Consider the following 26,286-nt stretch of genomic DNA (forward strand, 5'->3'; position numbering starts at 1 on the left):
AGTGGTTAGCGCTGTCGCCTCACAGCAAGAGGGTCCTGGGTTCGAGCCCCGGGGCCGGCGAGGGCCTTTCTGTGTGGAGTTTGCATGTTCTCCCCGTGTCCGTGTGGGTTTCCTCCGGGTGCTCCGGTTTCCCCCACAGTCCAAAGACATGCAGGTTAGGTTAACTGGTGACTCTAAATTGACCGTAGGTGTGAATGTGAGTGTGAATGGTTGTCTGTGTCTATGTGTCAGCCCTGTGATGACCTGGCGACTTGTCCAGGTTGTACCCCGCCTTTCGCCCGTAGTCAGCTGGGATAGGCTCCAGCTTGCCTGCGACCCTGTAGAAGGATAAAGCGGCTAGAGATAATGAGAATGAATGAGGTGTAATAGAGAAAATGTAAGGGGTTTATTGTTTTGTTTTGTTTTGTTTTCCTGCCAAGCGTCTGTTCCACACTACAATCCAGTAGGTGGCGGTAATTCATCTTTAAGCTGGCATGCCAACCGCCATTAAACCCAAAAGAAGAAGAGGCAGCTGAGCCGTCCACTAGAGGGCACTGTGACACATTGAAATTACTTTAAGTTAGTGGTGAAGAAGAAGAAGAACACCATTAATATGCAGTGATTCAGTGTCAGCTATTAGAAGTCTTGGGAAGGGAATGTCCAAGGCAAGACAAGATTTGATACATGACATTTTACTGGCGATTAGAGATGTTGGAAGACATGGAGTGAAGGTATCATTTTTATGGGTACCTGCCCATGTAGGAGTCAGACTGAATGAAAAGGTGGATAAGTTAGCTAAGGAGGCAACTCAAAGGGAATCCATCGATGTCAGTGTGAGCCTATCAAAATCAGAAGGCAAGAGTACTGTGTGGCAGGAGTCTCTTTTGATATGGCAACAACCACTGGCGCCATCTGCGGGGGGCACGGACCTTTTTGACCCCCCAAAGATAAAGTTGGGGGGGGGGGGGGGCAAAAACACCCCAATAATGAAAAAATTAGTAAACAGTACAGATGAACTCATGTTAACTGACGATTGAAACCACCTAAACAAATAATAGCCTAGCTTTGAATGCAAAATAAGTAATCTATAGAAACGTCACCTAAAATGTTATGATCGGACATGACCCGCCCCCTTTTCCACTTGCAATATTCCAATGGTTGGCAGTGAGTGATTGACAGGTTGCACTCCGCAAAATTTACACATCCTTTAGTGCTTTGCGCAGACTTAAGACCTACCTGCGGAGCACCATGACTGCTCCGAGACTGAATCACTTGGCTGTTCTTTACACACACAAGGAACATACAGACCACATTGATTTGAAAAAAATTACCAATGAGTTCAGCGCTTGTGACAGAAGGAGTGATGTTTTTGCGAAGTTTTAGGGCTGATGGGCTATTAGGGTGAATATGATTTTCTCATGTTCATGAATATGATTTTCTCACTGCCTACTTGTTAATTTCCGTGGCCATGAAAGAGATGTGTTGTTAAAGTTTGTAAGTAAGATTAAAATTAACTTTGTCATATCCATTAACTCTTAACAGAAACTACATTCATGTACAGTTGTCTGCCGAATTCATCTCAAAGAAAATTGCATGAAACAAATTTGTTTATTGAATAAATTGTGTTTCATACAATGTTTAAAGTCGTGAGATTTTTTAATGCATCATAATAAGTTATCGTTAAAATGGGCGCTTCCCACTTGCAATGGTGAATAGTAATGAATGAAAATGACTTACAACTGAGTCTTTGATATTCAACTACATACACTGCCGACGTCATGACGTCACGGTGCAAGAACATAATTCTGACTCCTCCAATGTTGACATGAAGTTGGCGCCTATGGCAACAACTGTGGGAGAATGACACAAAGGGAAGACATCTGTTCTCAATCACTAGTAGTGTTACTGACTCAGTTAAAGTTTGCAGTAGTGGTAGACGTAAGGAAGATGTAATCATTGCTAGTTTGAGAATAGGTCATACTGGCCTAAACAGTACTTTTATTTATTTTAGGAAAACATCAAGACGGTTTATGCTCTTGCCAGGAGATGGAGACAGTTCAGCATGTTTTGCTGTCTTGTAGGAATTATGACAGCTATAGACAAGAATTGTTCAGTCACTTGAGACAGAATGGCATGACAGAGGTGTCTTTGAAAAGCGTGTTGGATATGGGGACAAGTGTAAAGTGCAAACGTCACTTCTTCAAGTTTTTACTGGACACTGGACTGTACGGAAGGATCGAGGCCAATGGCGTTTTAGTTCTATAGGTGGCAGCAATGCAACTTTTTGGATGCCGGCTGCCTTAAAACCACAAAGAAGAAGAAGAACACCAATAGCGGAAATGTCTGAAGACTGGATTGGTTTGTTGTGAAAGACGGAACATCAGGCGAACAGGTGTTGTATTGGATTTTAAAAGAGTACTGATTTTACTACTGTATAGGATATTTGTAGAACAATTGTGTGGTCGCGATATTGCTAGATATTTGCTCGGATGTTTATAATCACTGTCAGCAAGGAGCTGGAGTCTGCCTTCAAGTGTTTTTATAGAATCTTCTCACATGAAAATGAGCTGTCATCAGTTGGCTGGGAGAAAAACGACCTGTTCTAACATTCACAACAGCACGTTCTGAATGTTAGGACAGGTCGTCATTGTTAGGGAACAACTAGCAATGTTATAGCTACCTTTTTTTTGATGGACATGTCCGAACAATTTTGTATTTTAGAGACCTGTCCTAACATTCAAAACATGTCCTAGCAGTTTTTTGTATTTTAGAGACCTGTCCTAACATTCAAAACATGTCCTAGCAGTTTTTTGTATTTTAGAGACCTGTCCTAACATTCAAAACATGTCCTAGCAGTTTTTTGTATTTTAGAGACCTGTCCTAACATTCAAAACAACATGTCCTAGCAGTTTTTTGTATTTTAGAGACCTGTCCTAACATTCAAAAAAACATGTCCTAGCAGTTTTTTGTATTTTAGAGACCTGTCCTAACATTCAAAACATGTCCTAGCAGTTTTTTGTATTTTAGAGACCTGTCCTAACATTCAAAACATGTCCTAACAGTTTTGTATTTTAGAGACCTGTCCTAACATTCAAAACATGTCCTAGCAGTTTTTTGTATTTTAGAGACCTGTCCTAACATTCAAAACATGTCCTAGCAGTTTTTTGTATTTTAGAGACCTGTCCTAACATTCAACAAAACATGTCCTAGCAGTTTTTTGTATTTTAGAGATCTGTCCTAACATTCAAAAAAACATGTCCTAGCAGTTTTTTGTATTTTAGAGACCTGTCCTAACATTCAAAACATGTCCTAGCAGTTTTTTGTATTTTAGAGACCTGTCCTAACATTCAAAACATGTCCTAACAGTTTTGTATTTTAGAGACCTGTCCTAACATTCAAAACATGTCCTAGCAGTTTTTTGTATTTTAGAGACCTGTCCTAACATTCAAAACATGTCCTAGCAGTTTTTTGTATTTTAGAGACCTGTCCTAACATTCAAAAAAACATGTCCTAGCAGTTTTTTGTATTTTAGAGACCTGTCCTAACATTCAAAACAACATGTCCTAGCAGTTTTTTGTATTTTAGAGACCTGTCCTAACATTCAAAACATGTCCTAGCAGTTTTTTGTATTTTAGAGACCTGTCCTAACATTCAAAAAAACATGTCCTAGCAGTTTTTTGTATTTTAGAGACCTGTCCTAACATTCAAAACAACATGTCCTAGCAGTTTTTTGTATTTTAGAGACCTGTCCTAACATTCAAAACATGTCCTAGCAGTTTTTTGTATTTTAGAGACCTGTCCTAACATTCAAAACATGTCCTAGCAGTTTTTTGTATTTTAGAGACCTGTCCTAACATTCAAAACATGTCCTAACAGTTTTTTGTATTTTAGAGACCTGTCCTAACATTCAAAACAACATGTCCTAGCAGTTTTTTGTATTTTAGAGACCTGTCCTAACATTCAAAACATGTCCTAGCAGTTTTTTGTATTTTAGAGACCTGTCCTAACATTCAAAACATGTCCTAACAGTTTTGTATTTTAGAGACCTGTCCTAACATTCAAAACATGTCCTAGCAGTTTTTTGTATTTTAGAGACCTGTCCTAACATTCAAAACATGTCCTAGCAGTTTTTTGTATTTTAGAGACCTGTCCTAACATTCAACAAAACATGTCCTAGCAGTTTTTTGTATTTTAGAGATCTGTCCTAACATTCAAAAAAACATGTCCTAGCAGTTTTTTGTATTTTAGAGACCTGTCCTAACATTCAAAACATGTCCTAGCAGTTTTTTGTATTTTAGAGACCTGTCCTAACATTCAAAACATGTCCTAACAGTTTTGTATTTTAGAGACCTGTCCTAACATTCAAAACATGTCCTAGCAGTTTTTTGTATTTTAGAGACCTGTCCTAACATTCAAAACATGTCCTAGCAGTTTTTTGTATTTTAGAGACCTGTCCTAACATTCAAAAAAACATGTCCTAGCAGTTTTTTGTATTTTAGAGACCTGTCCTAACATTCAAAACAACATGTCCTAGCAGTTTTTTGTATTTTAGAGACCTGTCCTAACATTCAAAACATGTCCTAGCAGTTTTTTGTATTTTAGAGACCTGTCCTAACATTCAAAAAAACATGTCCTAGCAGTTTTTTGTATTTTAGAGACCTGTCCTAACATTCAAAAAAACATGTCCTAGCAGTTTTTTGTATTTTAGAGACCTGTCCTAACATTCAAAACAACATGTCCTAGCAGTTTTTTGTATTTTAGAGACCTGTCCTAACATTCAAAACAACATGTCCTAGCAGTTTTTTGTATTTTAGAGACCTGTCCTAACATTCAAAACATGTCCTAGCAGTTTTTTGTATTTTAGAGACCTGTCCTAACATTCAAAACATGTCCTAGCAGTTTTTTGTATTTTAGAGACCTTTCCTAACATTCAAAACATGTCCTAGCAGTTTTTTGTATTTTAGAGACCTGTCCTAACATTCAAAACATGTCCTAGCAGTTTTTTGTATTTTAGTGACCTGTCCTAACATTCAAAACATGTCCTAGCAGTTTTTTGTATTTTAGAGACCTGTCCTAACATTCAAAAAAACATGTCCTAGCAGTTTTTTGTATTTTAGAGACCTGTCCTAACATTCAAAACATGTCCTAGCAGTTTTTTGTATTTTAGAGACCTGTCCTAACATTCAAAAAAACATGTCCTAGCAGTTTTTTGTATTTTAGAGACCTGTCCTAACATTCAAAACAACATGTCCTAGCAGTTTTTTGTATTTTAGAGACCTGTCCTAACATTCAAAACATGTCCTAGCAGTTTTTTGTATTTTAGAGACCTGTCCTAACATTCAAAAAAACATGTCCTAGCAGTTTTTTGTATTTTAGAGACCTGTCCTAACATTCAAAACAACATGTCCTAGCAGTTTTTTGTATTTTAGAGACCTGTCCTAACATTCAAAACATGTCCTAGCAGTTTTTTGTATTTTAGAGACCTGTCCTAACATTCAAAACATGTCCTAGCAGTTTTTTGTATTTTAGAGACCTGTCCTAACATTCAAAACATGTCCTAACAGTTTTTTGTATTTTAGAGACCTGTCCTAACATTCAAAACAACATGTCCTAGCAGTTTTTTGTATTTTAGAGACCTGTCCTAACATTCAAAACATGTCCTAGCAGTTTTTTGTATTTTAGAGACCTGTCCTAACATTCAAAACATGTCCTAACAGTTTTGTATTTTAGAGACCTGTCCTAACATTCAAAACATGTCCTAGCAGTTTTTTGTATTTTAGAGACCTGTCCTAACATTCAAAACATGTCCTAGCAGTTTTTTGTATTTTAGAGACCTGTCCTAACATTCAACAAAACATGTCCTAGCAGTTTTTTGTATTTTAGAGATCTGTCCTAACATTCAAAAAAACATGTCCTAGCAGTTTTTTGTATTTTAGAGACCTGTCCTAACATTCAAAACATGTCCTAGCAGTTTTTTGTATTTTAGAGACCTGTCCTAACATTCAAAACATGTCCTAACAGTTTTGTATTTTAGAGACCTGTCCTAACATTCAAAACATGTCCTAGCAGTTTTTTGTATTTTAGAGACCTGTCCTAACATTCAAAACATGTCCTAGCAGTTTTTTGTATTTTAGAGACCTGTCCTAACATTCAAAAAAACATGTCCTAGCAGTTTTTTGTATTTTAGAGACCTGTCCTAACATTCAAAAAAACATGTCCTAGCAGTTTTTTGTATTTTAGAGACCTGTCCTAACATTCAAAACAACATGTCCTAGCAGTTTTTTGTATTTTAGAGACCTGTCCTAACATTCAAAACAACATGTCCTAGCAGTTTTTTGTATTTTAGAGACCTGTCCTAACATTCAAAACATGTCCTAGCAGTTTTTTGTATTTTAGAGACCTGTCCTAACATTCAAAACATGTCCTAGCAGTTTTTTGTATTTTAGAGACCTTTCCTAACATTCAAAACATGTCCTAGCAGTTTTTTGTATTTTAGAGACCTGTCCTAACATTCAAAACATGTCCTAGCAGTTTTTTGTATTTTAGTGACCTGTCCTAACATTCAAAACATGTCCTAGCAGTTTTTTGTATTTTAGAGACCTGTCCTAACATTCAAAAAAACATGTCCTAGCAGTTTTTTGTATTTTAGAGACCTGTCCTAACATTCAAAACATGTCCTAGCAGTTTTTTGTATTTTAGAGACCTGTCCTAACATTCAAAACATGTCCTAGCAGTTTTTTGTATTTTAGAGACCTGTCCTAACATTCAAAACATGTCCTAGCAGTTTTTTGTATTTTAGAGACCTGTCCTAACATTCAAAAAAACATGTCCTAGCAGTTTTTTGTATTTTAGAGACCTGTCCTAACATTCAAAACAACATGTCCTAGCAGTTTTTTGTATTTTAGAGACCTGTCCTAACATTCAAAACATGTCCTAGCAGTTTTTTGTATTTTAGAGACCTGTCCTAACATTCAAAACATGTCCTAGCAGTTTTTTGTATTTTAGAGACCTGTCCTAACATTCAAAACATGTCCTAGCAGTTTTTTGTATTTTAGAGACCTGTCCTAACATTCAAAACATGTCCTAGCAGTTTTTTGTATTTTAGAGACCTGTCCTAACATTCAAAACATGTCCTAGCAGTTTTTTGTATTTTAGTGACCTGTCCTAACATTCAAAACATGTCCTAGCAGTTTTTTGTATTTTAGTGACCTGTCCTAACATTCAAAACATGTCCTAGCAGTTTTTTGTATTTTAGAGACCTGTCCTAACATTCAAAACAACATGTCCTAGCAGTTTGTATTTTAGAGACCTGTCCTAACATTCAAAACATGTCCTAGCAGTTTTTTGTATTTTAGAGACCTGTCCTAACATTCAAAAAAACATGTCCTAGCAGTTTTTTGTATTTTAGAGACCTGTCCTAACATTCAAAACATGTCCTAGCAGTTTTTTGTATTTTAGAGACCTGTCCTAACATTCAAAACATGTCCTAGCAGTTTTTTGTATTTTAGTGACCTGTCCTAACATTCAAAACATGTCCTAGCAGTTTTTTGTATTTTAGAGACCTGTCCTAACATTCAAAACATGTCCTAACAGTTTTTTGTATTTTAGAGACCTGTCCTAACATTCAAAACATGTCCTAGCAGTTTTTTGTATTTTAGAGACCTGTCCTAACATTCAAAACATGTCCTAGCAGTTTTTTGTATTTTAGAGACCTGTCCTAACATTCAAAAAAACATGTCCTAGCAGTTTTTTGTACAGTGGTGCTTGAAAGTTTGTGAACCCTTTAGAATTTTCTATATTTCTGCATAAATATGACCATAAACATCATCAGATTTTCACACAAGTCCTAAAAGTAGATAAAGAGAACCCAGTTAAACAAATGAGACAAAAATATTATACTTGGTCATTTATTTATTGAGGAAAATGATCCAATATTACATATCTGTGAGTGGCAAAAGTATGTGAACCTTTGCTTTCAGTATCTGGTGTGACCCCCTTGTGCAGCAATAACTGCAACTCAACGTTCCCGGTAACTGTTGATCAGTCCTGCACACCGGCTTGGAGGAATTTTAGCCCATTCCTCCGTACAGAACAGCTTCAACTCTGGGATGTTGGTGGGTTTCCTCACATGAACTGCTCGCTTCAAGTCCTTCCAGAACATTTCCATTGGATTAAGGTCAGGACTTTGACTTGGCCATTCCAAAACATTAACTTTATTCTTCTTTAATCATTCTTTGGTAGAATGACTTGTGTGCTTAGGGTCATTGTCTTGCTGCATGACTCATCTTCTCTTGAGATTCAGTTCATGGACAGATGTCCTGACACTTTCCTTTAGAATTTGCTGGTATAATTCAGAATTTATTGTTCCATCAATGATGGCAAGCCGTCCTGGCCCAGATGCAGCAAAACAGGCCCAAACCATGATACTACCGCCACCATGTTTCACAGATGGGATAAGGTTCTTATGCTGGAATGCAGTGTTTTCCTTTCTCCAAACATAACGCTTCTCATTTAAACCAAAAATTTCTATTTTGATCTCATCCATCCACAAAACATTTTTTCTAATAGCCTTCTGGCTTGTCCACATGATCTTTAGCAAACTGCAGATGAGCAGCAATGTTCTTTTGGAGAGCAATGGCTTTCTCCTTGCAACCCTGCCATGCACACCATTGTTGTTCAGTGTTCTCCTGATTATGGACTCATGAACATTAACCTTAGCCAATGTGAGAGAGGCCTTCAGTTGCCTAGAAGTTACCCTGGGGTCCTTTGTGACCTCGCCGACTATTACACACCTTGCTCTTGGAGTGATCTTTGTTGGTTGACCACTCCTGGGGAGGGTAACGGTGGTCTTTAATCTCCTCCCTTTGTACACAATCTGTCTGACTGTAGATTGGTGGAGTCCAAACTCTTTAGAGATGGTTTTGTAACCTTTTCCAGCCTGATGAGCATCAACAACGCTTTTTCTGAGGTCCTCAGAAATCTCCTTTGTTCATGCCATGATACACTTCCACAAACATGTGTTGTGAAGATCAGACTTTGATAGAGCCCTGTTCTTTAAATAAAACAGGGTGCCCACTCACACGATTGTCATCCCATTGATTGAAAACACCTAACTCTAATTTCACCTTCAAATTAACTGCTAATCCTAGAGGTTCACATACTTTTGCCACTCACAGATATGTAATATTGGATCCTTTTCCTCAATAAATAAATGACCAAGTATAATATTTTTGTCTCATTTGTTTAACTGGGTTCTCTTTATCTACTTTTAGGACTTGTGTGAAAATCTGATGATGTTTATGGTCATATTTATGCAGAAATATAGACAATTCTAAAGGGTTCACAAACTTTCAAGCACCACTGTATTTTAGAGACCAATCCTAACATTCAAAACAACATGTCCTAGCAGTTTTTTTGTATTTTAGAGACCTGTCCTAACATTCAAAACATGTCCTAGCAGTTTTTTGTATTTTAGAGACCTGTCCTAACATTCAAAACAACATGTCCTAGCAGTTTTTTGTATTTTAGAGACCTGTCCTAACATTCAAAACATGTCCTAGCAGTTTTTTGTATTTTAGAGACCTGTCCTAACATTCAAAACAACATGTCCTAGCAGTTTTTTGTATTTTAGAGACCTGTCCTAACATTCAAAACAACATGTCCTAGCAGTTTTTTGTATTTTAGAGACCTGTCGTAACATTCGAAACATGTCCGAACAGTTTTTTGTATTTTAGAGACCTGTCCTAACATTCAAAACATGTCCTAGCAGTTTTTTGTATTTTAGAGACCTGTCCTAACATTCAAAACATGTCCTAGCAGTTTTTTGTATTTTAGAGACCTGTCCTAACATTCAAAACATGTCCTAGCAGTTTTTTGTATTTTAGAGACCTGTCCTAACATTCAAAACAACATGTCCTAGCAGTTTTTTGTATTTTAGAGACCTGTCGTAACATTCAAAACAACATGTCCTAGCAGTTTTTTGTATTTTAGAGACCTGTCGTAACATTCGAAACATGTCCGAACAGTTTTTTGTATTTTAGAGACCTGTCCTAACATTCAAAACATGTCCTAGCAGTTTTTTGTATTTTAGAGACCTGTCCTAACATTCAAAACAACATGTCCTAGCAGTTTTTTGTATTTTAGAGACCTGTCGTAACATTCAAAACAACATGTCCTAGCAGTTTTTTGTATTTTAGAGACCTGTCGTAACATTCGAAACATGTCCGAACAGTTTTTTGTATTTTAGAGACCTGTCCTAACATTCAAAACATGTCCTAGCAGTTTTTTGTATTTTAGAGACCTGTCCTAACATTCAAAACATGTCCTAGCAGTTTTTTGTATTTTAGAGACCTGTCCTAACATTCAAAACATGTCCTAGCAATTTTTTGTATTTTAGAGACCTGTCCTAACATTCAAAACAACATGTTCTAGCAGTTTTGTATTTTAGAGACCTGTCCTAACGTTCAATACATGTCCTAGCATTTTTTTGTATTTTGAATGTTAGGACAGGTCTCTAAAATACAAAAAAATGCTAGGACATGTTTTGAATGTTAGGACAGGTCTCTAAAATACAAAACTATTAAGACATGTTTTGAATGTTAGGACAGGTCTCTAAAATACAAAGCTGCTAGAACATGTTGTTTTGAATGTTAGGACAGGTCTCTAAAATACAAAAAATTGCTAGGACATGTTTTGAATGTTAGGACAGGTCTCTAAAATACAAAAAACTGCTAGGACATGTTTTGAATGTTAGGACAGGTCTCTAAAATACAAAAAACTGCTAGGACATGTTTTGAATGTTAGGACAGGTCTCTAAAATACAAAAAAATGCTAGGACATGTTTTGAATGTTAGGACAGGTCTCTAAAATACAAAACTATTAAGACATGTTTTGAATGTTAGGACAGGTCTCTAAAATACAAAGCTGCTAGAACATGTTGTTTTGAATGTTAGGACAGGTCTCTAAAATACAAAAAATTGCTAGGACATGTTTTGAATGTTAGGACAGGTCTCTAAAATACAAAAAACTGCTAGGACATGTTTTGAATGTTAGGACAGGTCTCTAAAATACAAAAAACTGCTAGGACATGTTTTGAATGTTAGGACAGGTCTCTAAAACATGTCCTAGCAGGTTTTTGTATTTTAGAGACCTGTCCTAACATTCAAAACATGTCCTAAGTGGTTTTTTTTGGTATTTTAGAGACATGAATTTGAAAAAAACAAATGCTTCAAGTAAATATACTTTACTTACTGAATCCTAATTTGGTGTGTAAAGTCTCTCTGAAATCAAAATTGGGGTCATTTTCATTTTGTTGACTTTCGGAATGATAAACTTTCTCTGGATTTGTGTTACAGATTCTCCACTGACTATCTCGTCCATGACCAGACCTCAGAATGGGACAAAGAAGAGGTGATGTCCAGTCTCGTGTGCCCTGTCCATCTGATGCACAGCCCTTCGGTCCTCACACACACACCTCCACAGAAGAACACAGCACTTTTAGATGTAAAGGATCTCTGCAGAGCAGAAAGCACAGCATTTGCATGGTGTCTGACTTCTTTTACCCAAACATGGGTGGCGTAGAGAGCCACATCTACCAGCTCTCACAGTGCCTCATAGAGAAGGGCCATAAGGTGGTGATAGTAACACACGCCTATGGAGACCGGCGTGGGGTGCGCTATCTCACCAACGGACTCAAGGTGTATTACCTCCCACTCCAGGTCTGTGAGTTAAACATGATCTCACCAGTTTGAAAAGTAGAGTAATTGGTTTCGGTTTTGATCATCCTATGAACTTCTATTTATTATGATTTATTGCTTTCATCACCTCAACCATGCATTTGTATTGCAATCCTAACTTATCTGATGATTTGTTCATATGCAGCTGCATTTTTCCACTTTCTGCACCTTTTTTACAAAGTTTTATATTACCCTTGGCTAGAGAATAAACTTGCTTTGAAAGGATACGATCTTACTTCTGGAACACAAGTACTGATGTTACATGCGTCATATAAAAAGTTACATGTATATAGCACCTTTCTCAAACTCAAGGTCGCTCTACATAGGTCAGAGAAAACAACACGCACACAAAAGTGAGTTTATGCAGTGGTGAAGTGTTCATGAAACAGAAAGGTTTTGAGTTGAGATTTGAAGAAAGAAAGGGAAGCGCAGTCACGGAGGGGTTGAGGGAAGGAATTCTAGAGCTTGGGGGCCATGGCACCGAAGGACCTGCCACCCAAGGTAGAGAGTCTAGTGCGAGGGACAGGAAGGAGATTATGGCTAGAGGATCTGAGAGAGCAGGATGGAGTGTAAGGGCTCAGAAGGTCACAGATGTAAGGAGGAGCAAGGTTATGGAGGGCTTTGAAGGTGATTAGTTTTATATATATATATATATATATAAAATTTTTTTTTAAACTTAATTCTGGACAGAAAGAATGGGGGTGATATGAGCAGATTGTTTGGTATGGGTGATGAGTCTCGCTGCAGAGTTCTGAATGTATGATAATCTTTGAAGGGATTTAGTAGGAAGGCCAATGAAAAGGGAGCTACAATAATCTAAGCAGGACATAACGAAGGAGTGGACCAAAGTTTGAGCATCACTAGTGGAAAGGAAGGGGCGAAGGCGGGAAATGTTCTGGAGGTGGAAGAAAGCTGTCTTGGTGAGGGATTTAATGTGGGGATCAAAGTTGAGTGAGGGGTCAAGCAATATTTCAAGGTTTCTGGCAACAGGTAAAGATTTAATAAGTGTGCCATCGATGTTAAGACTGAAGCTGGAAGATTTGGACAGTGATGATTTGGGGCTGAAGTATAGCATATACAAGTTCCTTAAAGTTAAAATGAAATCCCTCACCTGAGGAACAAACCAACTTGGAAAATTATTACACAGGTTCATGCTCTTTAATTTGCTACCAGAAATTCTAAATGATGCCTTGACGACTTCTTCCCATAGGTGATGTATAACCAATCTACAGCCACCACCTGCTTCCACAGCCTGCCACTGCTCAGGTGTGTGCTTGTGCGTGAGCGCATCACTGTGGTGCATGCCCACAGCTCCTTCTCAGCCATGGCCCATGATGCTCTGTTCCATGCCAAGACCATGGGTCTCAACACTGTGTTCACTGACCACTCGCTCTTTGGATTCGCTGACCTCAGCTCCGTGCTGACCAATAAACTGCTTACTGTGTCTTTGTGCGACACCAGCCACATCGTATGTGTGTCCTACACCAGCAAGGAGAACACTGTGCTGAGGGCAGCCCTCGACCCTGATATCGTCTCGGTCATCCCCAATGCGGTTGACCCCACTGATTTCACACCTGATCCTAGTCGCCGTGACGATAGCAAGATAACAATCGTCGTAGTAAGCCGATTGGTCTACAGGAAGGGTGAGCATGATGTAATGGAGAACTTTTCTGGTGTGGGAGTATGTGCAGTGATTGATTGGTCCATCACTGTTTTCAGGAATTGACCTGCTGGGTGGAATTATTCCAGAGCTGTGTGCCAAGCATCCAGATCTCTGCTTTCTGATTGGTGGGGAAGGCCCTAAGCGGCTTGTTCTGGAAGAAGTTAGAGAGAAATATCAGCTTCATGACAGGTAAGAAAGTCTTTCCCTATATTCCTCCACTGTATTTACTATGCTCCTGTTATGGAAACTCACTCACCAAACAGAGTCAAAGGCCAAGGAGTTGCAGAAAAATCCACTTTTTATTTATCCAATCAAAAAATAAAAGTGGAGTCAATCTGCAGCATGATCCAATTGATCAATCACAGGGTCTCTCATTTAATACAGTTCTAATACATCACAGGTCACACCTTTTTTTGATAATGCTCATAAGCTTATTGGTCTCTCACCACATTTCTCCAGATTTCCACCAATATTTTCCACTGGACAATACATCTTGTACCTTTCATACAATATTTCCACCAATACTGCGTTTCCAAACCCTTAACAACATGATTAAAAAAAAAACAACACATGATTCATTACATTACATCCTGTGGACCTACCACCCATAGGAGGTGCCGTAAGGGTCCAGTGCGCTGTCGATCGGGTGGCAGCCAAAGGCGTAGGCGCTGATGTACTGATCCCTGGCTGACTGGTTTTTGAGACATGGAATGTCAGCTGTCTGGTGGGAAAGGAGCCTGAGTTTGCGTGAGGTTGAGCGGTACCAACTTGATATAGTTGGGCTCACCTCAATGCATAGCTTGGGATCTAGAACCAATTTCCTGGAGAGGGATTGGACTGTCTTCTATGCTGGAGTTGCCAGGGGTGGGGCTATTGGTAGCCCCCCGGTTCGGCGCGCTAACAACGGAGTTCTCCCCAGTGAATGAGCGGGTCGTTTCCCTGCGCCTTCGGGTTGGGGAACGGTCTCTGACTGTCATTTGTGCTTATGTGCCAAATGGTAGTTCAGAGTACCCGGCCTTCTTGGAGTCCTTGAGTGGGGTGCTAGACAGTGCACCACAAGGGGACTCCATTGTTTTACTGGGGGACTTCAATGCTCACGTGGGCAATGACGGTGAGACCTGGAGGGGTGTGACTGGGAGGAACGGCCTGCTCGATTTGAACCCGAGTGGTGTTCAGTTGTTAGACTTCTGTGTCATGCGTGGTTTGGCCATAACAAACACCATGTTCGAGCATAAGGGTGTCCGTAAGTGCACGTGGCACGAGGACACCCTAGATCGTAGATTGATGATTTGATGCTGTAGTCGATTCATCTGATCTATGACCATATGTCTTGAACACTCTGGTGAAGAGGGGAGCAGAGCTATCAACTGATCACTACCTGGTGGCGAGCTGGATCAGATGGCGAGGGAGGAGGCCGGACAGACCTGGCAGGCCCAAACGTGTGTAGTGAGGGTATGCTGGGATCGTCTGGCGGAGGCTCCCGTCCGTTGGATCTTCAACTGCTACATCTGGCAGAGCTTCAACTGCATACTGGGGGAGGATGGGGACATTGAGTCCGAGTGGACCATGTTCCGCACCTCCATTGCTGAGGCAGCTGTGCAGAGCTGTGGCTGCAAGGTTGTTGGTGCCTGTCATGGAGGTAATCCCGAAACCCGGTGGTGGACACCTGCGGTTAGGGGAGCCGTCAAGCTGAAAGAGGAGTTCTATCGGGCTTGGTTAGCCTGTGGGTCTCCAGAGGCAGCTGACAGATACCGACGGGCCAAGCAGAATGTGGCTCTGGTGATCACTGAAGCAAAAACTCGGGTGTGGGAGGAATTCGGTGAGGCCATGGAAAATGACTTTCAGTTGGCCTTGAAGAGATTCTGGCAAACTGTCCGGTGCCTCAGGAAGGGGAAGCAGTGCTCTGTCCCTACTGTTTACAGTGAGGATGGATCGCTGTTGACCTCAACTGGGGACATCGTCCGACGGTGGAAGGAATACTTTGAGGATCTCCTCAATCCCACCTTCGTGTTGTCCGAGGAGGACGCAGAGTCTGAGGGTGCTTGGGAGGACTTGCCCATCACGGGCTAAGGTTGCCGAGGTGGTTAAAAAGCTCCTCGGTGGCCAGGCTCTAGGGGTGGATAAGATTCATCCCGAGTTCCTGAAGGCACTGGATGTTGTTGGGCTGTCTTGGTTGACATGCCTCTTCAACATTGCATGGAGGTCGGGGGCAGTGCCTCTGGATTGGCAGACTGGGGTGGTGGTCCCCCTTTTTTTAAAAAGGGGGACCGGAGAGTGTGTTCCACCTATAGGGGGATCACACTTCTCAGCCTCCCTGGGGAAAGCCTATGCTGGGGTGCTGGAGAGGAGAGTCCTTTTGATAGTCGAACCTCGGGTTCAGGAGGAACAATGCGATTTTTGTCCTGGTCGTGGAACACTGGACCAGCTCTTTACCCTTGCAAGGGTACTGGGGGGTGCATGGGAGTTTGCCTGACCAGTCTGCATGTGTTTTGTGGACCTGGAGAAGACTTATGCCCGTGTCCCTTGTGGTGCCCTGTGGGGGGTGCTTTGGGAGTATGGGGTTCAGGACCCACTACTGTGGGCCATTCAGACCCTGTATGACCAGAGTAGGAGTTTGGTTCGCATTGCCGGCAGTAAGTTGGACTCATTCCTGGTGCATGTGGGACTCTGCCAGGGCTGCTCTTTGTCACTGGTTCTGTTCATAACTTTTATGGACAGAATTTCTAGGTGCAGCCAAGGGGCGGAGGGTGTCCGGTTTGGTGGCAGTAGGATCACGTCTCTGCTTTTTGAGGATGATGTGCTCCTGTTGGCTTCATCAATCTGTGACTTAAAGCATGCGCTGGAACAGTTTGCAGCCGAGTGCGAAGCGGCTGGGATGAGGATCAGCACCTCCAAGTCCATGGCCATGATACTCAGCTGGAAATGGGTGGAGTGCCTACTCCAGGTCAGGGGGGGGGGGAGTTGCTACCTAAAGTGGAGGAGTTTAAGTATCTTGGGGTTTTGCTCACTAGCGAGGGTAAGGGGGAGCGGGAGTTGGACAGACGGATCGGGGCAGCATCAGCAGTGATGCGGACGCTAAACCGGTCTGTTGTGGTAAAGCAAGAACTGAGCCAAAAGGCAAAGCTCTCAATTTACTGGTCCATCTACGTTCCCACTCTCACCTATGGTCACAAGCTATGGGTAGTGACCGAAAGAATGAGATTGTGGATACAAGCGGTAGAAATGAGTTTTCTCTGCAGGGTGGCTGGGCTCTCCCTTAAAGACAGGGTGAGAAGCTTAGTCATTCAGGAGAGACTCGGAGTAGAACTGCTGCTCCTCCACATCGAAAGGAGTCAGTTGAGGTGGTTCGGGCACCTTGTTAGGATGCCCCCTGGACACCTCCCAAGGGAGGTTTTCTGGGCATGCCCCACCGGGAGGAGACCCCGGGGCAGACCCAGGACACACTGGAGAGATTACATCTCTCGGCTGGCCTGGGAACGCCTCGGTATTTCCCTGGAAGCGCTGGTGGAGGTGGCCGGGGAGAGGGAAGTCTGGGCTGCTCTGCTTAGCCTGCTACCCCCGCGACCCAGATCCGGATAAGTGGTAGAAGATGGATGAATGGATTTTAAAACATAGTATTTCATGCAAGTTGGCATAGATAAATGATACAAGTCTCTGCCACACCTTTATTACATTTGCATGCTGCTTTTGAGATTTGAAATGAATTTTTTTTTAATCATATTAAAAAAAAAAACCCTCTATACTAAAACAATTAGCCACCTCAGGCTCAGTGAATAATAACCTCAACTTCGTCTGTTTATTATTCACTGATATTCACCTCACCTTCTGCGAATAACTGTTAAAGGTAGATTGACTTTCGGATTTTAAGTGTAGGTCATAAAAAGAATTTTCCCTGACCCCCAGTTATTTTTGTTTAGTGGACCGAAAGCTACTGAATTCGAATCACAGACTTCCAATTTTATTAGTTTTTAATAGAACAATTAATTAATTTAGGGCCACATGGCCCTAAATTCTTTTTTTTTTTTTTTTTCTTCCTTCACCTTGACCCAAATTAAGATACATCATGCATCACAGGGTGGGCTTTCCCCGTTCACGCAAGGCATTGTGAGATACAAATTTGAAACACAAGAGAAAAATGGAGGACGTGCATGTGCGAATGAAACATGAAACGCCGACTACAGTAATGGAAAGTGAGAAGAAAAGACATATTTATGTTGTGCAGGACCAAATTAATAAATATTGGCAGTCAGCAAGCACCTTGGTGTGATCAGCTATTTGTTTAGCAACAGAATAATGGAACTGTCAGTGCGTGGTCAAAGGTAAACCTGTAGATGGCAGACAAACAGGCTGTGGAACTCACTGCCAGCCTTGGTTTTCCGTCATTGCAAATGTGAACACTTAAAACTGCAGTTAACAGATTCCTCTTAAACTCTTCTTAATGTTACTTTGTCGTATCTACATGTATATCTACTGTTTTAGAGGTAATGAAATGCGGATAATGTTCAATGTAACTTCAAGGCAAGATTGTGACGTGACACATTTTTTGTTTTTGCTATTATGTTTTGTATTTGATTTAATGTATGAGCCGCTCTTCATCTTTAATGATGGCAACACCAGGCTCTTGTTGAACCTGATTTAAAAAAAAAATAAATGCAGCACTAGATGCCGCATGACAGAAAACCCAATAGAAGAAGGAAAAGTCGTAGTAGTAGGTAAACCTGCGCGTGTGCACACGGATTTCCTCTGTCTGCTTGACTGCGCGAAGCGAGTGATTTCATGCGGGTTATTTGCTAGGGAATCCCCTCAAATTAAATAACTTCCCAGCCACAGAACGGGGTTTTTAAATAGATGTTTATTTCTGTAGTATCACAGTGACCAAATTTCAGAGGGAACTAAATTTCACCAATTTTATGAAATCGAAACGCCTACTACTTTTAATGATTATTACTTTAATGACATGAACTTCATTTACTTTTAATACAGTCATCATTGTTTTGTTGAATGTGAAAGATAAATCATCATTGTATTTACTGAGTGACAAATTAACCTGATTTCTGTATGTGATTACATATGAAAAACACCACATTCCTCCACTGTATTTACTGTTCCTCTTGACTGGAGGACAAAGTGCCAGTATCGGGTGTTTTTAGTGCTGGTTGGCCCCACTACCCTTCACACTTCCAAGTTTTTCTTGTTCTGGTACACGTGAACCACATTATCATCTGACTAACATAAGTTTAGTTAGCAGGGAAGGGAAAACCTGAAATGGTTCAGGGCAGTGGAGCCTGAGGCCTGGATTTGAAAAGCCCTAATCCATTTGCCATACACAGCACAAACTACCTCTCATCATTTTTGTCTGGCTTGTTAGCTAATATAATACTATAATGAAGTATATCAGCCAAGTACAATTATGGACAGAGCAACTGTCTGGCTAAAACACAATTTTGAACCTATATTAAAAACAATACTTCAGGAGTGTTACTTCTATTTACGCTAACAAAACTTACTTTGAAGAGCTACACATGCAAAATAAAAAGCTATTGTCTTATGGAGAATCATTGCCTGTCATATGTTGGGTATTAACAAAGCTTTGACTTTAAATAGGGTATGTTTTCACATACAGAAGAAAAAGAATCCACAGTTGTTAGCAGAGCTCCACACTTAAGAGAATATGGTAATGCATCGACCTGACTTTTGATGGCTTTGACCATACGACATGCGTACATACGAACGTGTACCATCACAGGGAACCCGATCAGAAGTGCAAGGCAAGGTATCTCAAACACTTGACCACCGGACAGTGACATTTCTCTCTTTATTTACATAAGAGAGATGGGTTTTTATCCAGCGCTTATTTTTAATTTGCTTTTTAAGGGACTGTTTTTACTAACACGTTTTACGGAAAATATTCATGACAGTTTCATATAAAACTAGATAACGATTTTATTAGTCCACTAGCTTGTTGGACAGTTCAGTTTGTCATGTAAGTGCAGGAAGAGTTTTATTGAAAGTACGCTAGCAAACATCCAAAACGTAGGTAAAGGCAGAACCGAAAAATGGGTAGTGGTTGAGTGAGGCACAAACACGATAACAGAGGTAATACAGTACTCACAGTCCAAAACCAGAAAAGTGATACAAAATACAAGGCTTTCTCAAAGTCTGTGCATTATTGAGTCCTTTATATGTATGCACGGAGATTGAGCTCTAATCAGGAACAGGTGCAAGGTAATTAGTCCTAATGGCGTGCGCACGCTTTACGATCTCCAGCTGTGCATTCCAAGCTCCAACACGCGTGGCTGTGACAGATGTGTCAAACAGCTGTCTGGTTACATCAAGTTTGATATTTGATTGTAACTATACAGTATTGATGTAAAGTGAAGATGCTGGTTCACTGCTATCCACCAGACACGCAGCAGAGTCACACCATAATAAATGTTGTGGTGTTGTTTCTGGCTCATGGCATGTGGTGTCAAAGAAAGGAATAAATGTATATTGAAACTGCGATGCATCTCTCATTATTGGTATCGCTGTCACAAGGCAATGCAGTAATTTATTAATGTGAAATACACGACACAATTCAATGATTCATATGCTTTTATTATTATTTTATTCAAGATTTTGTGATCTTGCAAATATTTTGCTCTCCCAGTCATCAGGAGCTCTAGTTTTAGGCAGTGGACTGGGTCGTGTACATGGTGTATATTACATACTAATGGGTTGATTAGGATATTTAAACCCACAATGTTATGTCTCTAGGGTGCGTCTTCTGGGGGCTCTGGATCACAAGGACGTACGGGACGTGCTGGTGCAAGGTCATATCTTCCTGAACACCTCACTAACTGAAGCCTTCTGCATGGCCATAGTAGAGGGAGCCAGCTGTGGCCTGCAGGTCAGTGTGTTTACTTGACTACAGTGTGAATGCTTGTATTTTGGATTACTTATTGGAAAATAAGCACCACTGTTATGACTGTGTTTTTGAGTGTGAGTACAGCACACACTACTTGTTTGTTGCACAGTCGGTCAGTCTGGAGAGAAGTGACCAATATAGTGTGTGCGTGTAGGTGGTAAGCACTCGTGTTGGAGGTATACCAGAAGTTCTCCCTGATGAGTTGGTGACCCTGTGTGAGCCGACAGTCAGCTCCCTCTGTGTTGGCCTGGAAAAGGTCATTGCCAGGCAGCGTGAAGGCAAAGTGCCCTCTCCTGCAGCCATCCACCGTCGGGTCCAAACTCTTTACACCTGGAGAAATGTAGCTGAGCGCACAGAAAAGGTCACATTTTCTAAAGCATCTTCAGTTATGAGAATATCTTGACAACTATTGATAGAATTGATAGAATAATTTTTGATCATCAGTTAAAGTGTGTAAACTTACTTTTCTGTGTGTTGGTAGGTGTACGATCGTGCATGCAAGCAGCCAGTCCTGCCCTTGCCTGCTCGACTGCGAAGGCTGCGCTCTCACTGCGGTGCTGTCGCTGGCTCTATATTCTCCTTTGTGGCTGTCATAGACTTCCTCTTCCTTCTATTCTTGCAGTGGCTCTGGCCCAATCACCTCATTGATGTGGCCATGGATGCTTCTGGGCCAGCTGGTCGTTGGGGATGTGGCTTTGGGAAGGAAGAGAGTAAAGACTCGAATGCAGCACGACATGCTGTTGCAGATACAAGACCACTAAAGTGTTGACATGTGGCCAGGATTCAGCTTCTGATATTTGGGACCATGTTTTAACCTTCAGCGAATCTATAAACGTGCACTGAATTTACTTATTTACATTCCAGTCTAGGGCGTCTGGTGCAACTGTGATGAACTAATTATTCCACAAAAAGTCTGTAATAGTTATATTAGTCAAGAAGACGCACTGCGTCCATCTTCATTTATTAAATCGCTGTAACATGAAGTCCTTTTGTTGTGAATACAATGGTTGTTTTCCAGCCGCTGATAAATGGTGCCTAAGCACTAACTGCTACAAACATTTTTGTTTATCTTGTATATTCTTATTTGTTAACCTCTAAGCCAATAAACAGTCTTGTTTCCAAAACAGTTGGGACACTGTGTGAAATGACATCAAATGTTCAAACTGAGAAATTTTATTGTTGTTTGTTTGAAAAACATATGCTCATTTTGAATTTGATGTCACCAACACATTTCAAAAAAGTTAGGACGGGGCATATTTACCACTCTGTCGTATCACCTCTACTTTTAACAACACTCTGTAAACGTTTGGGAACCGAGGAGACCAATTGCTGTAGTTTTGAAATGTTGTTGCATTCTTGCCTGGTCTTGCAAATCAGCTGCTCAGCAGTTCAGGGTCTTATTTTGTCATATGTTTAAATAATATTGGCTGGCTTTTTTTCACGGTATCTCATATCTTCCATTCAGCTACAGTGGATGTAAAAAGTGTACACATCCCTTTTAAAATATGTTTTTCTGATGTAAAATATGAGACCACAATAACTTCAAAACTTTTCCCACCTTTAATGTGATCTGTAACATGTACAATTCAATTGAAAAACAAACAAATCTGTTCAGGGGGAAAACATAAAAAAAAATGCAATAAGCTGGTTGCACAAGTGTGCACACCCTTAAACTAATACTTTGCTGAAGCACCTTTTGATTTAATTAGAGCGTTCAGTCTTTTTGGGTTCACACCTGCCATCAATTAAAATGACATTGATTAACCCCAAATAAAGTAACAGCTATCCTAGTAAGATTTTCCTGACATTTACTCCGTTGCATCCTCCAGCAAAGGCCAGGGTTCACAGAGAGCTTACAAAGCATCAAAGGGATCTCATTGTTGAAAGGTATCAGTCAGGAGAAGGGTACAAATATTTTTCCATGGCATTAGATATACCATGGAGCACAGTGAAGACAGTCATCAAGAAGTGGAGAAAATATGGGATAACCGTGACATTACTGAGAACTAGATGTCCTTCCAAAATTGATGACAAGACAAAAATTGGTCAGGCAGGCTGCCAAGAGGCCGACAGCAACACTGAAGGAGCTGCAGGAATTTCTGGCAAGTACTGGTTGTGTACTACATGTGACGACAATCTCCCGTATTCTCCATATGTCTGGACTATGAGGTAGGGTCAAAGAAAAACATCCAGGCCTGGCTAAATGTTGCAAAAAAATACATCAACTCTCCCAAAAGCATGTTGGAAAATGTGTTATGGTCTGAAACCAAGGTTGAACTTTTTGGCCACAATTCCAAAAGGTATGTTTGGCGCAAAAACAACACTGCACATCACCAAAAGAACACCATACCCACGGTGAAGCATGGTGGTGGCGGCATCATGTTTTGGGGTTGTTTTTCTTCAGCTGGAACAGGGGCTTTAGTCAAGGTGGAGGGAATTATGAACAATTCTAAATACCAGTCAATTTTGGCCCAAAACCTTCAGGTGTCTGCTAGAAAGCTGAAGATGAAGAGGAATTTCATCTTTCAGCATGACAATGACCCCAAGCATACATCGAAATCAATAAAAGAATGGCTTCACCAAAAGAAAATTAAAGTTTTGGAACGGCCCAGCCAGAGCCCAGACCTAAATCCAATTGAAACTCTGTGGGGTGACCTGAACAGGGCTGTGCACAAGAGATGCCCTCACAATCTGACAGATTTGGAGCACTTTTGCAAGGAAGAGTGGGCAAATATTGCTAAGTCTAGATGTGACAGGCTGATAGACTCCGACCCAAAAAGACTGAATGCTGTAATTAAATCAAAAGGTGCTTCAACAAAGTATTAGTTTAAGGGTGTGCAAACTTATGCAACCAGCTTATTGTATATTTGTTTTTCCCCCTAACAGATTTGTTTTTTAATTGAATTGTACAGGTTATAGGTCACATTAAAGGTGGGAAAAGTTTTGAAATTATTTATCGTGGTCTCATTTTTTTTTTTACATCAGAATAACCTATCATTTTAATGGGTTGTGTACACTTTTTATATCCTTTTATTATTAGTATACATACACATTTGATGGCACTGCCGGCGAACAAAAAAATGCTTCTGCGCATGTGCAGCAGAAAACTTTCTCATGGAATATTCACGTTGGCTCCTAGAAAGAGACACAGCATTATTTTTATTTATATAGCTTCATGGTGATTTCATTCTTCCATCATCAAGAGTATACAGCCAGCCTTAAAGGAGAACTGAAGACAAAATTTTTATCAAAATTCTATTTATCTCATTTTATTAAATATAGGAATGCATTTTTGATAGCTATTTTGTCGCTGCTATAGCAAGTTATGAGTGTTTGAAATATGCTATGTAATACAGTATATCAGTCCATATGTCAAAGCAATGGCCGTAAACGAGATTCATTGAGACCTGTGCAAGACATCGTAGGACGGAAGTAAAATGTACAGTTGAAATCAAAGTGACCAACATCTGCCAACGTTGTCAAAAGACGCATGCACCCTCTTTCGAATGCTGATGTAACTAAGCCGGAAGTTTTGTTTGTTTTGATAGCAATCAGGAAAGTTTGAAAAAAGTAGGCAGTCATTGTCATTTAAATTCAGTTTTGTGCAATATTTTGTTTGGAAAACAGTTTTCAAAATGGCGGCACTGACACCTGGCTGACACTTCACGTTTCGAAGTCTGGCACAAGTCTCGTGAAGATCGCGCAGATAAGTGACGCTTGCCATGGACCAAACGAACTAAATTCAACATGGCTAAAAACTGAACAGGCTGATAAGTATAATATTTAATTGCAATTAGTTGCCAATACGAGTCACGATATAAGGTTACTAAGACCGAAAACGTAATTGAATAACACGTTAATTAAGAAATAAAGCAAGTTTAAAAATGACTTCAGTTCCCCTTTAATGTCTACTGAGAAAGCCAAGCAAGAGTGATGGGGCAAAGGGAAAGAAACCTCAGAAGTCTCTGCAGAGGAATGACCTTCTAGCTAACAGTGTGAATCAGGAGTCAGATTTGTATCAGATAATCCAGATACACACAACAAAAAAGGTAAAGTATAGTAGTTTGTACTCTAGGTAAATGTGACGAGCTGATCAGAGTCAACAATCAATCAATAAAGAGACAACAGGAGCTTGTGGACTCCAGGATGGCTGGATGAGTTTTATAGTAAAGGAAATGTTCACCCTGATAAACATTAAATATGTTTATACTGAAATACTGAGTCATTCTGTTGTTAATTTGTTTGTTGGTGCTGTATTTGTGTCATTCCTGTCAGAAGTTAGTGGTTTTGTTGCGCACTGATGTCACAGGGGGACAGTTACAATCGGGGAAGTCATCCCAACAGTCTCTAACATAAAGGATAACCACTTTTAAATGCAAAAAGTCGACTCCTAAATTTTATGACAAAATACATTTTGAATGCTGCTAAATATCGTGTTAGTTGTAAAAGTGAAGTTTAATAATGTTTATGCTTAATGTTGTGTACAGGCATCAACTGAGATGATCATTTGCTGCAGTTGCTGTGCTCTTTTTGTTAATATTTCTTGTCTTTTTTGTTCTTTTATTGTATATAAGTACCTAGGTAGTTTTTTCTAAGTTGTACCCTTCTAAAACGTGGTTTAGAGGACTTTTGATCATTTTTATGGTGTTTGGACTACTTTCATTGGAACGACATATCTCTATGGGACAGCAACATGGCGGCTCCATTGTTTACAGTTGGGGTAATGTGTGGTCACTGGCTAATTAAATGGAGGAGCTAACAGTGCTAGCCAGGAGTCAAAGGGAGTTTGAAGAATGTAGCATCATGTATTTTATGGAATCATGGTTACACCAGGATATCCCCAATTGCAATGTTTCTATCGAGGGCTTTCAGACTGTGCGGCCAGACAGAGACAACATTGAGAGCAATAAGCAGAAAGAAGGGGGACTTCTGTTCTTATAACAGATGGTGCAAACCTGGTCACATTATGACCAAAGAACGGATTTGTTGCCCGGACATTGAACTGTTAGCTGTAGGGCTCTGTCCATATTACTTACCCAAGGAAATGTCTCATGCTATCGTTATGGCTGTCTATGTCCCACCATCAGCCAACCTAACATTGACATATGTGACCCACATGGATAGGACATTGATGAGCTCAGTGAGTGCATTACAGATTACATCAACTTCTGTGTGGGCTGCATTGTCCCAGAAAGGGCTGTCATTTTTTATTCAAATAGCAAGCCATGGGTAAAAATAGACATAACATTCACAATGCCAAAAAGAGAGCTTTTAGAGCTGGCTTTTAGATGAGTTGAGGACTATCCAATTGGAGCTGAAAGTGAAGATCAGGGAGGCTAAGGAGAAGTACAAGAGGAAACTTGAGCAGAAACTCCAGCAGAATAACATGAAAGAGTTATGGAGTGGCATAAAGACAGTCACTGGTTTCAGACTGACGGGTGGCAGAGTGCCTGAGGGTAGTGTGGATAGGGCCAATGAATTAAATCTGTTTTTCAATATATTTGATTTGGTGTCCACTGCCCATCCCCCCAACCCATCTATTGTCTGCACCATCAAGTCCACCATCAACACCTCCACCCCTCGCCCGACTTTCTAATGGCTCACCATTGTCAAGTGATGGCCTTCCCCTCCCCTCTTCCCCTCCCCTCACTGCCCTGGACAAACTGACACCACCACTTCTCCCACACCTGAAACCTCCATAATGAGTTTCACTGCTGGCCAGGTGAAAAGACAGCTGAAGCATCTCCACTGAATCGGGGTTGTACATAATATACAGTGGTGCTTGAAAGTTTGTGAACCCTTTAGAATTTTCTATATTTCTGCATAAATATGACCTAAAACAACATCAGATTTTCACACAAGTCCTAAAAGTAGATAAAGAGAACCCAGTTAAACAAATGAGACAAAAATATTATACTTGGTCATTTATTTATTGGGGAAAATGATCCAATATTACATAGCTTTAAGTGGCAAAAGTATGTGAACCTCTAGGATTAGCAGTT

At 40.3% G+C, this 26,286-nt stretch overlaps 1 protein-coding gene across 1 annotated transcript; it reads left to right on the plus strand.

Moving 5' to 3' along the window:
• Nucleotides 1–1,836: 1,836 nt before the first annotated feature.
• On the plus strand, nt 1,837–21,408 carry piga (phosphatidylinositol glycan anchor biosynthesis, class A). Its single transcript, XM_060929384.1, has 7 exons — nt 1,837–2,371; nt 11,334–11,696; nt 12,925–13,357; nt 13,434–13,566; nt 20,134–20,266; nt 20,439–20,645; nt 20,766–21,408. Exons 2-7 carry the CDS (start codon nt 11,373–11,375, stop codon nt 21,051–21,053), a joined length of 1,518 nt encoding a protein of 505 aa, XP_060785367.1. The 5' UTR covers nt 1,837–2,371; nt 11,334–11,372; the 3' UTR covers nt 21,054–21,408.
• Nucleotides 21,409–26,286: the final 4,878 nt, after the last annotated feature.

This window comes from Neoarius graeffei, chromosome 9 (genome assembly GCF_027579695.1).
Source record: "Neoarius graeffei isolate fNeoGra1 chromosome 9, fNeoGra1.pri, whole genome shotgun sequence".
NCBI classification, from domain to species: Eukaryota; Metazoa; Chordata; class Actinopteri; order Siluriformes; family Ariidae; genus Neoarius; species Neoarius graeffei.